Raw genomic sequence first — 16173 nt, forward strand, 5'->3', positions numbered from 1 at the left:
TGACACCATGTAGTACAAGCAATTTAGTGATGCCCTTTGCAGCATCTCTGCTCAAGTGGATAGAGAAGCAGTTTTGTACTCCTCTTTTCTGTTGTTCCTATTTTTATATCCAGACTTGGGGCATCAGTGACTAATATCCAGTTCCTTAGTCCTCTGACAGAGAAAGAACTTCTTAATATCCTTCAATAGGATGATTTGCCAACTTATTTTCTCCACTTTGCTCACCTTCTTCCTTGACATAGCATCAGTCAGAGGACAAGAAAAAGGCAAAGGCAGTCCATTTACTAAGGAACCCATTTCAGGTGCCGCAGAAACAGCTCTGGCCCAATTGCTACTAGTTTAAAGGCTTTCTAGTTTTGTCAAGGAAAAAATTCTTAGTCTAATTTTTTTTCTGGGGCCCTGATGGCCTTTGCACTCCCCAGCAAAAAGTAGAGAGATTAATCTCCAGTGCCATCTGATTCTGTACAAAAGACATTTATGGGAATAAATCCTGAAGTTCCCCGACTTCCCCTTTTTATTTACTCCTTCTCTCTGAACAAATACATCTTGGTGGAATAGTCCCACTATGAACTCTTTTCAGCTATCTTTTCAATATTTAGCCCTGTTTTATTTTCTCTGGTGCTTGCAGAGTGAGCAAAAAAGCTTTTGGTAGCAATAGCAGCAAGGATGTGGAATCTCTCTGAGCTCACTTAATATACTTTTTTTTAGATGACTTCTCTTCATAAATAAACCTTTTTCCAAAGTGACTTCAGAGCAGCCTCCTTCTCCTGCACTTATATTGGCTCATACAAAATCTAAGTGTGTTCTAATTTTCTTGAAAAAAGTCTTAGCAAAATCCAGGAGCTAACTTGCAATGATGCTACGTGTCTGAGAAACTTAAAACTTGATCTCCTTTTAAAAGTAAATACTGCCTAGGCAATGTTGCACCTGAAAGAAATTCAGGAATCCGTCTTTGACAGGGAGACAAGAGAAACAGAAGAAAGGTGCCATCCCACGTAGAAGGCAAAAACAGCAAGCTACCATGATGAGGAGGCTTCCTCTGCAGTCTAGAAACCAGCAATAATTGTTATGACAACTCTATACTCAAGACGCAAAAACATATATGAGATGCTGAAAAGGATGGCAAAACGTATTCAGAGCAACAGTTTCATAAAACCTAATAATCAGGCTAACGCTGCTAGGACTACTTAAGGGCTGTGCAAGCATGCTTGTCCAAGCAAACAGCCTAGTTCCTGTGACATACGCTAAGCATAAAGCATATCCAAGAAGGTATATGCTTGTCAAATGCAAGGAGGTCTACTGGCTGAAATGCTCAACAGTGTGGCAAAGAGGGGAAAAGATCTGATAAATCCACTGATCAATCCGCATACACAGACAGAAAACTCTTTCCTACCTTGTCTTTGGGAAAGTGGATCATGGGAAATAATTAGAGGATAAAGTGATGCTCTTTTTTTTCCTCTTGAACAGTTCAAAAATGCTAAGTGTGGTTGATAGAAGTCTAAGCATACTGGGCTTAGCAACACCTGCTCTTGGGCTGCAGTCTGTTTATCCAAGCCTCATATTTGTCCCCTGAACTACATTTCTAGTAAGTGCAGTGCCTGAATCAAGCAATGGAGAGTGTCTTCATTCTGATTTCAAGTATTATATTAATGAACTGTACTGGAAGAGAATTTGCCTCAGTACTGCAAACAAAAAAAATTGCAATTAGAAATAGCAAATACACCTTGAAATCGAAGCACTTCTTAGAAATGGGCTAATGAAATGCAATGTAAAATTGCTTTGCTATTTGCTTAAAGGCAGTTTGATTTCTGTACAGAAAAAGGTGCATCTGCTGCAACCCACTTGAATTTTGGGATAGTCTTTTTTTACCTGCATGGTCAGATCATATGTGCAAGCCATGGTAACCATAAATTACATTGAGGATGCAAAACAAAAGCATTCAGGTTTGAGAGAATTATAGAAAAAGGTTACCTGTTCATCTTAAATTTGACTGTGTGAACAAGAAACAACAAAATAATTTATTTTGGTCCCTCCCCCCCCCCCATACTAGAAGTGTAAGGTCTAAGGTCTTACTGAACACTGTTGAAATTCTCTAATACAGAATTGCTAGCATCTATTGGCTTTTTTTTTTATAGTGCTTGTCATGATAGTATCAGATTATGTTGCATGTGTTAATTATGCATCTGTGAGATGAGTTATTATTCCATTTGTTAACAGTTTTGTCTACTTGAAACAAAACATTACTAATTTCTTTTGGGAAGTGAATTGAATGTTTTTTGCCAAAGTCTTTTCCAGAAGGCCAACCTAGTATAGACAGCTGGCATAGAAAATTTTGCCCTGAGCTTGTTAGCCTGGTACAACAAAAGCATGCCTGAAAGCAGATATTTTATAATCAGAATGTTAAGACAGTGTTGTGGATAGGCTGCACACTTGACTACAGTAAGCGTTGTGCACCAGATTAGCATCAATCTAGAGAAAGGTGGTAGTGGCTGTTGTCCAAATGAGTGCCTTAAACATGTTGTCCCTGAATCTGTGAGTAAAAGTGAGAGAGGTGAAGGAGATCTGACTGCTATGTTTGCTATGTATTGCCAGATTCTCAGGAATATTGGTAAGGCTTTTGGTCTTGAGGGGTTTTGGGTTTTCTTTTTTCCCTCCACACCAGGCAAAACTAAAGGAGGGTTAGGGTGGCAGCACAGTCAAGACTGTTGATACTGATGAAATAATTTCATTTTGCAATGCTATTACCTCTCTTCACTTGAAAAGTAGCTTTCACTAAAACTCTTCTCCTTCACCTTTTACCTCTAACTAAAACAGCTGCAGCTTCTTGAGAGGATGTCAGGGAAAAAAAAAGTTTTATTTCCTTCAGAACTGTTTGCTAAAGGGAATAGCGGGGGCCTGCTTTTCACCTCCATACATTCAGCTCCCTGACTGCTGCTCAGGTGTGACTGTGAGCTGGATGAAATGTTACTCTATATCACTGGCACAAGCAACTCTAGTTTCCTGGGAAACAAGTGCCTTCATTAGTGCTAAGACTATATTGTAGGCAACAAACTATTCTTACCCTTAGTGAGTAAGCATCACCTATTACATAAAAATAGAGCCCTGCAATTTGGGAGAAATTATTACACACTGAAACATTGCAGTGATGGAGAATTTGCAGTGTGATATCTTTACATTCTGGATGGACGAAGTAGATGTAGGAAAACACATTTATAAAGGGGCAAAGAAACATCTCTTTGGAATACATTTAAGTTTTGGTCTGGGGGTAAACAACTGTATTAATAAAAACAATCTGCAGCTTGCAATATTTCTTAATATTTGCTCTATTCTTCTATTTCAAATGCTTATAAAACTTTCAGTTCAAAGCAATGTGTATTTTTTGTTTTCTGTTACAGATCTGGAGTCCTTATAAACAGCCTGACTGCACAGGAGATCTGGATGGTAGAATTGAGGATGATTCCCGTTGCCTCTACACTCACGAAGAGTACATTAGTCTTGTGTTGAACAGTGGTAGCGGTCTGTCCCATGATTATGCCAACCAATCAGTCCAGGAGGATCCACGAATGATGGCCTTTTTCGACTCCCTGGTGCGCCGGGAGATCGAAGGCTGGAGTTCTGATTCGGACAGTGACCTCAGTGAGAGCACCATCCTGCAGCTCCATGCAGGAGTAAGTGAACGCTCTGCTTACAGTGAGTCGGAGTCTTCCGCCTCTTTGCATCATTCCCCACCACATGTGGCTGAAGAATCTGATGAAACTGCCTATAATTTAAGGGCCTTACGATCATCTGAATCCCCCTCAGCCAGAGAAGATGTGGCATCCCGTCAGCAGAGGCTCTCTGCACTGAGAAAGTATCAGGATAAACGTCTCCTGGCCCTTTCCAACGAGTCCGATTCTGATGAAAATACCTGTGAGGCAGAGCTAGACACAGACCTCTTTCCACGGCCACGGTCCCCAAGTCCTGAGGAGAACGAATCCAGCAGTTCCAGCAGCAGCAGCAGCACTGAGGATGAAGAGGAACTGAATGAACGACGCACGTCTATGAGGCAACGCAATGCACTGAGGCGCCGACAGAAGGTGCAAAAGGAAGAGAGGACTAGCACTAACACAGAGAATGTGACTCCCTACATAGGTGAGGATATCTATGACTACCCCCAGATCAAAGTAGATGATCTTTCTTCTTCTCCAGCTTCTTCACCTGAAAGGAGTTCAGCCAACAAGGAAGTTCTCAAAGAAAGGACCTCTCCTTGTTCAGACAGTGAGTCAGTGGAGAGAAAAATTTACAAAGCATACAAATGGCTTCATTATTCTTACATATCATATTCATCTGGTAAAGATGGTGAATCCTCCCGTGGAGATGGGGAAAATGATGAAGGGAAACCAGGAACTAGTGGAAGACATGGTACAGCACACTCATTAATTAAGGAAGATGCTAGGAACTTGAGTTCGGTAGTTCCTCACAGTTCTCCAGCTCTTCCTACTGAAAGCCACAACAAAGAAACTTTAAAAGAATGTGGTTTGATAGAAAATTCTAGTAATGGTCAAGCTTATGAATGTGACAGTCAGCGGCGGATGGAGGGTCAAGAAAACACATCTGAAGACTCCAGCAGTGGAGCTATAGAACATTCTTTTGAGACTAAAAAGCTCAATGGAAAAGCTAACTGCAAAGGGCTAACTAGTTGTACTGAAGAACCTTGCATTCAGACTGCAGGACTTCTGGAACAGAAAAATAGTCAGAACTGTCAACCAGCATCCAGCCATCACTCGCTGGTCCCTCCATTCTCCACTGTCTCCATCTGTAGCATGTCTGGTCATTGCTCCAGAAGCCAGACTGCTGACGGTGAGGAGAGGAGCCTTGACACTTCCTGTGTTAACCACAATAATGGCCACTTGCATCTTCGCCCTTCATGCTTCAACAATGGACAGAGTTTTGGAGAGCAGGAGACTGTGATTCAAGGACTACAGGTACATTCAAATGCTGATAATGGCAGCCTTGTACAGATGGGTGTGACCTTGCACAAAGACTGCTGCTTGTCTGAAATGGACTCTAACAGCTACAGTGTGAGCACAAGAGAGGATACTGCTGACTTGCATGCCACAGGCAGTGAGAGCACTCAGTCTCTTGGAGGACTGAAAAGGCACAGAGTGGAGTTGGAAGATGCAGATTCAGAGAATTCATCCTTAGAAAAGAAGTTAAAAACATGATAAATGCGAATGTCTGTCGTAGTGTGCACTCTCTCTCTAAAAAGGAAAAGGAAAAAAAAAAGTATTAAAGGCACATAGAGCTTGGGTCTGAAACATTGCGTTTGAATCTCCATTCCATTCTTCAGTGGGTCTGTTTTAGATTGCCAATGGTTCATACTGTATAAAAATCCAACTTACTCCTTAATGAGACTGAGTCCAGTGTACCCATACAAGGTTCTGTTTAAAGTAAATCCTTATTAAGACGGTTGACTGAATTATTCTTGTGTGAACATGTGTCGTTTGTTCAGCCAACCAACTAGGATGGCTGCTTTGTAAGTTGTAATTGTTCTTCTGAGAAGGAATTTTTTCATACTGACACTTAGTACACATTACGGGCTGAAGAATGATTGAATTAGATCACACTGGTGGTAGTTTGGGGTGTGTTTCTTTGTGAGGAAAATAAAGAAGAAACCTTTCTGGCCCCTTAATTCTATTTCAGAAACTAAAGAAATGCAACCACAAAGGAGGATATTTTCAGAACTTATTTGTATCTGCAGAGGTGATATTTCATAAAGTACTTCCTTTTGATATAGTTCAGTGATGTTATTTTTATGCCAACAGAAAAGCTATGGGAAATGCTAAAGGAAACTTTAGACTGTTCCCATGGTGACATTCAATTTTGTTTTTTGGTTTTTTTTTATAGAAAAGTACTGAATAACACAGTATCATCATTATACTAAAATGTGATTGCTTGGCAAGAGGAAGGTATAATGCTGTAGGCCTCACTTTAACCAAGGGCTATTAAAACAAGGGCATTGTAGCATGCCTTTCTATAAGCTTAACACACACATTCATTACTACTAGAATATGGCTCTGAGTGCTGGGATGCATCTTGACTGTGCTCCCGCTGTGTGCTTACCTCTGACAGGCAGGGGGCAAAGAGAATACTGGAAAGAGGGATAATCTAACCAATGCATGTTAACAGCAACACTTGGTAAAGTCTGAAAATACTGCTAAAACTTTCTTAGCTCATTTTGAGCTTAGAAACTAATACAAGCAGCTTGACATCAGAGGTCAGGAATGGTTTTCCACCGCTGTGGTGCAAATACTTAAAATGCTAGATGGGTGTATGGATTCCATCTAAGCAAGAACTGTGTGCATGTGAGAGTTTCAGAGAAATGGCCCTACGCAGGGCCATGAGGATAGCGGAGCTCGAGTCAGGCAATCAGAGTTTGTGCAAGGGAGTAGCTTTTGCCAGTTAGGTGTCATGAGCTTGGCATACTGTTCAAGGGAATTGAGTCTGTTGTTATCTGGACTCTGTTTTTAATGTAATGCACAGTGAGTCCTCTTAGTTCTGGTATGCTGTGAATTGGAGGAACTGCACTTGCTTCCCTAGCAACAAGGTAAGAGAGATCTGTGTGTGAAAGGAAAAGAAGCCAACACGTAAAGGACATAAATCACGTTTGAGCCTTGCAGTGCTGACAAGAAAAGAAGATGCTTCTTTTGACCCTAGTAACTGCCACTGGCTTTCAAGCCCAGTATTCATGAAGGGCTAGCTTATTTTAAGGAATAGGGAGTTTTGCTTTGGATATGACTTGGTACACTGCTGCTGAGCACTGATCTCAGAATAATTATTTCACATATGCAGCTACCCAGTACCTGGAGAAGAGGTAAGATGCCCTGTTAAAAGGTGATGAGTGAAAAGGAAAACCTCAGAGGGGATGCTGGGATGGAAAAGGTAAGGGAGGAAAGAAAGAGGTGAAAAACATGGGAGAGCTGAAAAAGTTTACAGGTGCCATAGCAGAGCTGATCAGGAGTGGGGAAACAGGCTAACTGAGAGCTTAGAATGATGCAGTATTTAACAAGCATGCAAGAAGGCTGAAAGGGAAAGGGGTGTTTTCAAACACCAGTGAAGGTGGCAATAAGAACAAGTTGGTATTTCACTACCTTATTGAAAAAGTCATTCTGTACCGATTATTTATTAGATCACTGCAATCAAAATGGCTGTGGGAGTGTTTTCCTTGATTGTATAAGCACCTTATTGTAAATTCTGTTAGCCAAAACCTTAAGGTTGCTAAGTCAAAGCTTTTTTTTAAGTTCTTCAAATTGGAAATGTTTTCTCATCTGTGATAGTTGCTTCTTCCACCCTCCCCAGAAGAATGCCTGGACTGTTGATGAATGAGGAGTTCAACTTTCCTTTGACGTGGTCTTTTCTCAAATGCCTAGCATTCTCACTTTCTGGTTCTTCTGTTTGTTTCCTAAGCAGAATAAAAGCTCCTCAGCTTGGTGTTAACCACCTTCTACAGGCTCTGGGCATAAAGGTTTGCTGTGGCTTCCCAAAGACATCTTTCCATGCTGTCAGCATGCTTGTTACTTCTAGCTTCTGTAAACCAGGAGAAGGAAAGTAAGCTATGATCTTAATCTTTTGTTCACAGGAAATTAGACAACTTCATGCAAGAATCATACCTTCTGAATCAGTGGGTTCACCTTCTCATGTAAATAAATGTTATCAGCACTACTACTACTAGGCAGCTACATTATATGGAAAAGACGGAAAAAAATAGGGTGTGTCTGCTACAGGTAGTCAACAAGAAAAAGAGCTGCTCCTTGCGGATTGCTTTGCTCTGTGTTTGAGCCTACGCATCTGCTCTATCCCTCCCCTACACTGGGTTGCTAACTATGCTGTGCGCCAGTAGTTTCCTCTTTGCTGTATTTGAGTGTTGCTGTATATTTGGCATTGTCACTTCCAGTTTATGGGGGAAGAAAGTGAGCTTTGCAATGGAAAATCTTGTAAGCTGGTATCTGAAGAGACTGCACCTTTTCTAATCATCTGTGCCATATACTTAGGGACCAATAGGGTTGTGTAAATATTGAACTATCAGGTTACCCACTCCTTACTCTTCATGCAGCTTGTTATGGGGAAATTTGCTAGGCCAGATTAAACAGTTCATCTCCAGAAAACCTTATCAGTAGGAAAAGAAAATTCTCCTTTGTCTCTTCATAGCACTTTGGACAGAGAAAGTTTGATCTTTAAAGTCTTTTTTTGACACTCATAAGCTCACAAGCTACATGGTTGCCTATTTTAGCTTTCTCTGTTTAAAGCACTAATGTCAAACCAACCTATTTGGGACCGTAACTAAAGTAAGAGGCAAAGTTGACTTTTTCTTTGAAGTAGACCAGAGTGAAGCTTTTCTGGTCTGCAGTCTTAACCACTTCCAAGGATGCAAGAGGGTATGAAGTTTACTGAGCACAGGCCTAGGGTGACTTTTCTGGCTCTCAAGTGACCTCTTACCAAAGCTGGAGAATTCTGTCCAAGGTGAGTGACCCAATGGAAATCACTCTTTGCCATGAAGAAGTGGCTTTCTCCTTCCTACAGGCAAGGCAAATGCAGAAAGATATAGCTGCCTTGAGACAGAAAGAGCACAGGGTTTTGATCACGGGCGTACCAGTTAATCACAGTATGTTGAGAAATTCAGCCTGTCTGACTTGGAGTAATAATTGAGAATGACAACCTATTTCAGAATCTTTTCTTTTCCAAAAAATTGCAGTGTAAAGAACATGGATTTTTTTCTAAGTTTCATAATAGAACCACACTCTTAATTACTTGAAACCTGGCCCTAATCCCTATTTATAAGCTCCATCACTTGGTAGCTGGAAAATCAATCTTCATAAAAAGTTTCAAGGAAATAAATGCATTCAGGTCTACTTCTGAGGTTTTGTACTTACTGCTATTACATCTATGCAACTCCTGCTATTTTATAGTACTTAGAATTTTTTTTCTTCATTGTCACATCCTAGTTAATACATAAATGTCTCTTGCTCACCATGGCCCTCAGAAGCTGATGTGGCTTGATGTTATCAAGGTCTTGGGATGCTTTCATTTATACTTCTAATTTATTTTGCTCTTTATTTGTGCTCAAGAGCAAGACGGGACTTTTATTATTTCTTTGTTGAGTTAAAATGCTCCAAGTTGATGGGGTTTCACCTCTTTTTACAGCCTATACCATGAGAGAGGGAGGGAGGGAGGTACCTTTTAAATCCAGTGCTTTCTTTTGTTTTCATTCACCCTGCTTCTCAGGATGTTTCTGCCAGACCTGTGGAGCTGTGTGAACTGCTGCAGAGCACAGAGAGGCATGTGCCAGAGGCATGTGTATAGCTGTAACAGTTGAATTACTACATGCATATGCTGAAGTTCTTGAGGATTTCTTTAATAAGCCAATTCCAATGCATGTATAATTTGTAAAATACATTACTGCACTCCTGCTACTGCACCTGGGTGCACTAATTATCCCAGCTAGCACTATACCAATATGCCCAAGACCTCTGTTTTTCAAACCCCCACCAAAAAAATGGCAATTCTTTATATAAAAAAAAAAAAGAAAGAAAGAAAAGGGGGAGGGGGGCAAACAAAACTGGTTATGGCAGGTGCTAGGTTTGCAAAAGTATTCCTCAGTGGTTGTGCTCACACACTCAGTGTTTGAGTGAAATCTCAAGGGGAAAGAGATTACAATCGCAGCGTAGTCAGTACTCTGATGCCTGTGTCTTGTAATAGGAAATAAGAAATCTGCACTTGCTGTCTGTACCCTGCTTGGTTTAAGTCAGGAACTTGAACTTGCCTCTCCTGCCTTCCAGGTGAGTGTCCTAATCATCAGCCTATTGGATTTTTAATGTGTGGGCTTTTTCCTTCTTTTGTCTGAAATACAAAAAGGAATGGAAATGGAAACTGTTCCAGAAATACTGGAGTAGGGCCTTGAACCCATCTCTGTTGGTTTATAGTCCAATGAGAAAATGTCAGAGGATTCTCTGTTCTCCACTTTGAAGGATATTCAGAGAGAGACAGACAGACACACTATCCAGCCTCACATACATCACGCTTGTCTTGAATGTGGGAGAACTGCCTTTTCCAAATGGGCAGAATGGGTGTGTTTGGTTTTTTTTCTTTTTACTATTTTCTTGTAAGCACACAACACCTACCTCCGGTGGCCAGAGCCACAGAGCTGTTTGTTCTAGGACATGGTTTGCAGCCTCAGCTTTTCTGTCCCATGAATTTTTCAGAATTTTTTCAGTTCAGTTCTAGTCTCAAGCATAAGCCAACATCTACACAGTGCTGCAATTGCTGCACGGACGTAGACTGGAGTTGTCACTGCTTTGAAAGCACATCTGAGTTGCCCCTTTGCTGAAGCTGCCTTTTGCACACTGCCTATTTGGAAGTAGGTGTTGTGAATGAGTAAAAACATTTTCTGTGTTTCTATAAATAGGCACTGCCTCAAATCAAACTTTTGGTCAGCAAATAAAACTTTTGATGAGCCATCAGGCTCTTCATAGCCAGGCTATGCCTCTGGCTGTATGCCTAGCACTTTTTTGTTCAGATACTACTGGAGTTGCCTGTTTCTGGGTAGAATCTACCCTTGGGACCTCACTGCTATGAGCTAGTGGTCTGCAGGATTTTACTTTACAAGCCATGGATGCTTACAGCAGCATTAACAGCTGAAACCAACTGGCTCCTACGCATTTATATGCTTTGCTTTCTGGTAACTTAAAAATGGCCAAACCATATGTTCTTTGGGAAGAAAGTTTATGTGTGTAAGTGTCCTTTTGCTTCCAGAACAAAGACTTAACAGGTCAAGTTCTGCCCTTTGAAACAAAACTGGCTTCAAGGAACGTTTGATGTGTATTTTGACAGAGCTTTAGTTTAAACTCAGCATTTAAGGTTGAGTACTAAGGAGGTGAATTCTGTACTCTTTAAATGTACAGCAGCATCAGCTTCAGAACTGAATTCCAACAGGGAAGGTGAAAAGACTATCATTTAAAAAAAAAAATCCTAAATTCCAGTTAATTTCTGAGTAGAAGTTCATCTGCTGGCTCTAAATCTGACTGTTAAAAGCTTGTGCAATACATTAACAGAAACGATTTATCGCACTCAAGCCTATTCCTTGGTGGATGCTAGCTGTGTCCTGAATTTGCATAGCTGAAGACAACTTTATCTGCAGAAAACAGGAGTCGTTGCTCTGTCTAGCAATGAGCTATGTTCAGGTGGTAGGCGGCCCAGAGATTTATTATCCAACAGGGAATACCCATTAAATCAGCAGCCTGCAGTGAGCTGAACAAATGGTTGTTAGCAACAAGAAACACTTGACAGAGGTTTCCCCTGACTTTGACCAGCTCTGACTCTCTTTCCCCTCCTCCCACATCAGCTGGAGGAACCTTGCACCTTTTGCTTCCCTCTGTGCTAGAATCCAGAGGCTTGCAGCGTTTGGGTGACTAGAAAGCAAAATGAACCTGTCCCCAGAGGCTGGTCAAGGCATTGCAGTGTTCTTTGCTTTGGTGTCATTTCCTGTATATTATGGCCAGCTCTGGAATTTCTGGTTTGGGTTATATTTTTGAATAGGATTTTCTCCAAAGCATGAGAAAAGTCTGATTCCTACCTATCTATCCTTTGGAGAGAGAAAAGAAAGATGATCTAAATTTAACAATCATCAAATAGAAGGAAATACTTGCTCCAAGTTGTTCATGATGCCTCTTTAAATTCTCAAAATTATGAAGGGTTGCCTTTCATATGAGCCGATTCTTTTGTGTTATTTACTGAGATGTATACAGTGATAGAGAACAGCAGCAGTCCTATATTTCCTTTTAATTCAATGAGAGAATTGAGAATTGATTCTAGATGCCCTACAGGGCAGATCTCTACTCTTTCCATAAAAGAGCTTTTTTTAGCTCTTACATATTTCTGATAATGTACCAGACTTATTTTTAAGCTGGGAAAGTCTGTTGCAATGTTTTGAATTCCTAAATCACTGACTGACTAGGATGATCTATCTGAGAACTGTGGAAGCAATTAAAGCCTTACATGGAGATTTTTATTTACTTGCACATATTTTTAAAAGCAAAACTTTTGCAGTTTGCCACCTATCACAAGCTCTTCGGCTTTAATCTACCTTACATTTTGCCAGGAAGGGCATGCTTTTTTGTTCATTTCACTAATAATATAGATGCAAAAGATGCACATTTTTTGCGGCCCAACTTCCTAGCAGGTAACGAGCATGCTGGAACAGTAGATCACCTTGCCAGAGACACACAAATTGCAGGAGACAGCAGGAGTAATGGCTCATTAATCAAATGATTAAGCTATAATCTTTAGTTGAAAATCTGCACAAACATGGGCAGACTTCAATTTGAGTGACACAGCTTGAGGTCTCATACTGCTGGTCCTGAAATATCTTTGATGTTTCTACAATTTTATGCTGTAGTTTTCAAAGTCGGTGTTTGTTTCTAGCCCAAGGGCAATTTTACTTTAGTCTTACTCTCTCCAGATGAAAATTATTACAGAGCTTAAAGTCAGCGTATTGCTTAGCTGATTACATTTGTGAAGCTTAAACGAAATGAAATCCTCAGCTGTTCATTCTGTACAAAAATTATACTGGTCTTAAAGGAAGTGTTTCATCTGTGTACAGCTGTGAAGAACAGTTTAAACAGAAAAATCTGCATAAGAATGAGGCTTATCATTTCATTAGCAGCTGAGGTCTATTAGCATGATACTGCAGCAAAGGGGCAATCTCTTCTGCACTCAGGCGTGCAGTCCCACACTGGACTTTCCCAATGAACCAGTTCAGCTCACTAAGTTGGTAGAAAACTGGATAGGTTTCTCCTGAATTAGTGTGTCCATTCACTAAGAAAAAAAAAACCCACAGGGAACAGCAGGAGTGCTGGTGGGAGCTGGGTTAGATGCGGGTGCTCTGCCCTTTCTCATCAATGAAAAGCAGGGGGGGGATCCTTCCTGAAAACATTGCCCTACTTAGGATTGATTTACTGGGAGGAATAAGAGGGGAACCACTAGGACTCTAATTCCCTCTCCCACTGGCGCTTGGTATCACTTGCTCTTGGTTACAGAAAGTGATAACCCCTGTTTCACTGCTGCCAGTAGCAGGGTATAATATAGGCAGTAATGTCAGGATAACAGTGTCGTCTTCCTCTCCACCTTCCAGCCCTGACTTGGGACCAGTTTTAGGATGTTTTCCTAGAAGGTCTAAAAATCGCACTAAGAAAGATGGGTGCTGTTGGTCTGCAAACGAGCTTGGGTTCAGGGCCAGTAAATGCAGTAACAATACGCATATTTATAATCAACAAACAGCAAAAGGGGAAGTTCACAACAATAAACATGAATTAGAAGCAAGGAAATGTGGAAGAGTAATGAGTGAAACAATGGTCCTAAGGCAAAAATAGAATAAATGGTAAGAAGGAAGGAGGAGTTTTCAGTTAAATATGGAACAGAAGAAAGCTGTTGTTTGCCCAATATTAACTGAAAATGGCAGGCTTCTCTGTAGTAACACGGGATGGGCAATGGGGGGGGGGGGTATGTGATCCTAGTTTAGAAACCATGGATGAGATATCCACACCGCTAATGAGACGAGACCTTCCATCCCCCAGCAAGTAGGAAAGAAGCAGTGGCTACTGTTTGATATCTTTAAATCAGCAGGAGCAGATAATTTGCACTTGGGAGTTTTCAGCTAACCACATGAAGAGGTCTCTGAACCATTAATATAGAAGGGGGTTATTAGTAAGCCTTGGAGCTCAGGGATGCTCTAGGGGGACTCGGAAGCAGCTATGGAAATGGAGTGACCTAATTCTGGATCTGTCAGCCTGCTTTCAGCATTGGCAGTACGATGGAAGGCTTGATATGGGATGAAAACTAAAAAAGAAACAAGAAGGTAATATAAATGTGGCTAATGACTAGCGCAAACTGATAGGGAATGGCTTAGACTGTGTTGAGCTAAGCATATTTTGTAAGACTTCAAGTTTGGCAGATACAAGAGTTGCAATAACGTTTGGGCTTCTGGAGGGGTTTTTGGTGTTGAAAAGTCCAGGCATTTTCTATTAAATTTGAATAATTCAGGATGGCATGTGGTATGTTCAGCAGGTTCAACATTGGCTCAGGGGTAAGTATCCAATGTTAACCCCAAAGAGGGGATCGTTAGAGACAGGGAATGCTTCTTGTCAGTTCTACTACAGCAGAGTCTAAAATGGATTCTGATATTTTTATTAATGTTATTAGTAATTGGGACAACACACACAAGTATAGCTATGTCCTTTACAACCTGTATCACATGCAGGAATGGCAAGAAATGAAAGGACTGGTCTCTGAGGCCTGTCACCCCAAGCAGCCCTAGCCAGAATCAGGTTCTGTTGTGTGGGGCACCTGGGACCATCTGGGCTCCCCTGAACTCATACGTGAACTGAACAAAAGGCTTAGGCATGTCTATATAGCACTTTGACATAGATATTTAACTGCCCAGAGCATCAGCCAAAATCTGGGGTTTGGGCAGAGCAGAGAAAGCAGCACTGGGGCGGTGAAGCAATGCTAAGCTCCCAAGGTGCTCCTGTGATGGGCAGCTGGTTTCAGTCTTGCAAACATTTGATCTCATTAGGCCTGATCCTGCTTTGGCAGGCAGCTGCATTCTGTGGGAGATGCTAAGCAGTGACGCAAACACTATCTGCTAATTCTGAGTTATCCCAAAAGGCTTCTTGGATGTGTCCTCTGGCAATCACCTTTCTGGCTAGTGTTTATTCCATAACTCTGCCGGTTCAGCAAGCTGAGCTGGGGGGTGTTTACTGCTGGGGTACTCAGGACTGAATGCAGACAACCTGGTGGAGTGACTGACCATGCTGGAGGCTGTACACAGTGAAATGTGTCTTTGCTGCAGCCCAATGGGACAAAACATAATTTGAGCGGGTTTTATGCAGAACAGGTCTGAACAGTCCATAGAGAAGGCAAAAGTGAAGCTGAGAAATGTTTTATGTGTTCAGCCAACTCAGGTTGTTTTCATTTTACTGTGTATATTTGTATTCTATGAAAATGTATAGCTACGCTTTTGTGCACACACATGCCACTGTATTTAAGCAAGCTTGCTGTGGCAGTGTCAATTAAAACCCTAAGTTGATGCCTGCTTACAAAAATGAGAGCAGAGCTGTTCTCACACACTGAACTGAAGCATATGGAAAAGCTTTACTACTCTGTTTACAGACTATCTTGCAGAGTGCAGGAACCCGTATCTTTTACATCCTAGGGATTAAGGGATCCAGTACTTGGAAGGCTTGGCCTGTTTAAGATTACATAGCTGATCTATACAACATCGCAGTGACTCTCCAGGCAGCTCAAATGAGAGCTGTCTTTCAGTGAATCAGGTGGAACAAAGAGAAATTAGCACTGATGCCCACAAAAACAGAAGCATCTCTGATGCTGAAGAGCCTGGATGTTGCCTGTTACCGTGGACCAAGCAAGGACAACATTTAGACCAAACCTGGGCCCTATTTTTTGAGAAAAAGACTGACCTTTAGTTAAAAGGTAAATCATAAAGCTTTTTTGCTTCATGGCAACCTATTACTTGTGTTGGCTTCAGAAAAGGCTTGTGAGCTGGAAGTAGTGCTGGAATTGCTCTTATCTGCTTATTACCATCAGTTTTCACATCTAAATCATATGAATGTGCTGTGAAACAGAATTTAACCTTACATGTGAGGTCTCACCATAGCAGGCTGAGTTGGTTTTGTTTTGCTTTGTTTTTAACCAGAGGGAGAAAGTTTCAAAAAAGCCAGTTTTAGGTGGTGAGGGCATCACAGGGCTACAGTGGTGCCCTTCCTTCAAGGAGGAGAACAGAGGATGCTGAAGGAAATCCGCTTGCTACATAGAGTTTTCTCCTTTGAAAAGATCCAGAGAGACTAGGTTGCATCCTTCCAGTCCTGAAAGCATTTGCCTTTCAGTTACCTCACTCACCTTGCTCTACTGAACCTCGGAAGGCCCTGTCTGAAGTCTTTTATTCTTCCAGCAACAAACCATGCCCCAGCCATAAGAATATTACACTTTACGTATTGTTTTTGTTGTTTTGGTGGGTTGTTTTGGGTTTGGGTTTTTTTTTTTTTTTGGTTGGTTGGGGTTTTTTTAAATAAGCAAGACACTAGTGGGAAACACCAAGGCCTACTGGAGCATGCCTGACTTCGT

At 41.3% G+C, this 16173-nt stretch overlaps 1 protein-coding gene across 3 annotated transcripts in view; it reads left to right on the forward strand.

Annotated features, from left to right (window-relative positions):
- The window catches only part of DCAF5 (DDB1 and CUL4 associated factor 5), a 77967-nt gene extending 72509 nt beyond the window's left edge, over positions 1–5458 (forward strand). For all 3 annotated transcript variants that reach the window (XM_013959548.2, XM_067296557.1, XM_067296556.1), the window contains exon 9: positions 3396–5458. In XM_013959548.2, coding sequence (XP_013815002.2) covers positions 3396–5204 — 1809 coding nt within the window. In that variant the 3' untranslated portion in view covers positions 5205–5458. The remainder of the gene's footprint in view (positions 1–3395) is intronic.
- The last annotated feature ends 10715 nt before the right edge of the window (positions 5459–16173 follow it).

The sequence above is a fragment of the Apteryx mantelli genome, chromosome 4, assembly GCF_036417845.1.
Source record: "Apteryx mantelli isolate bAptMan1 chromosome 4, bAptMan1.hap1, whole genome shotgun sequence".
NCBI classification, from domain to species: Eukaryota; Metazoa; Chordata; class Aves; order Apterygiformes; family Apterygidae; genus Apteryx; species Apteryx mantelli.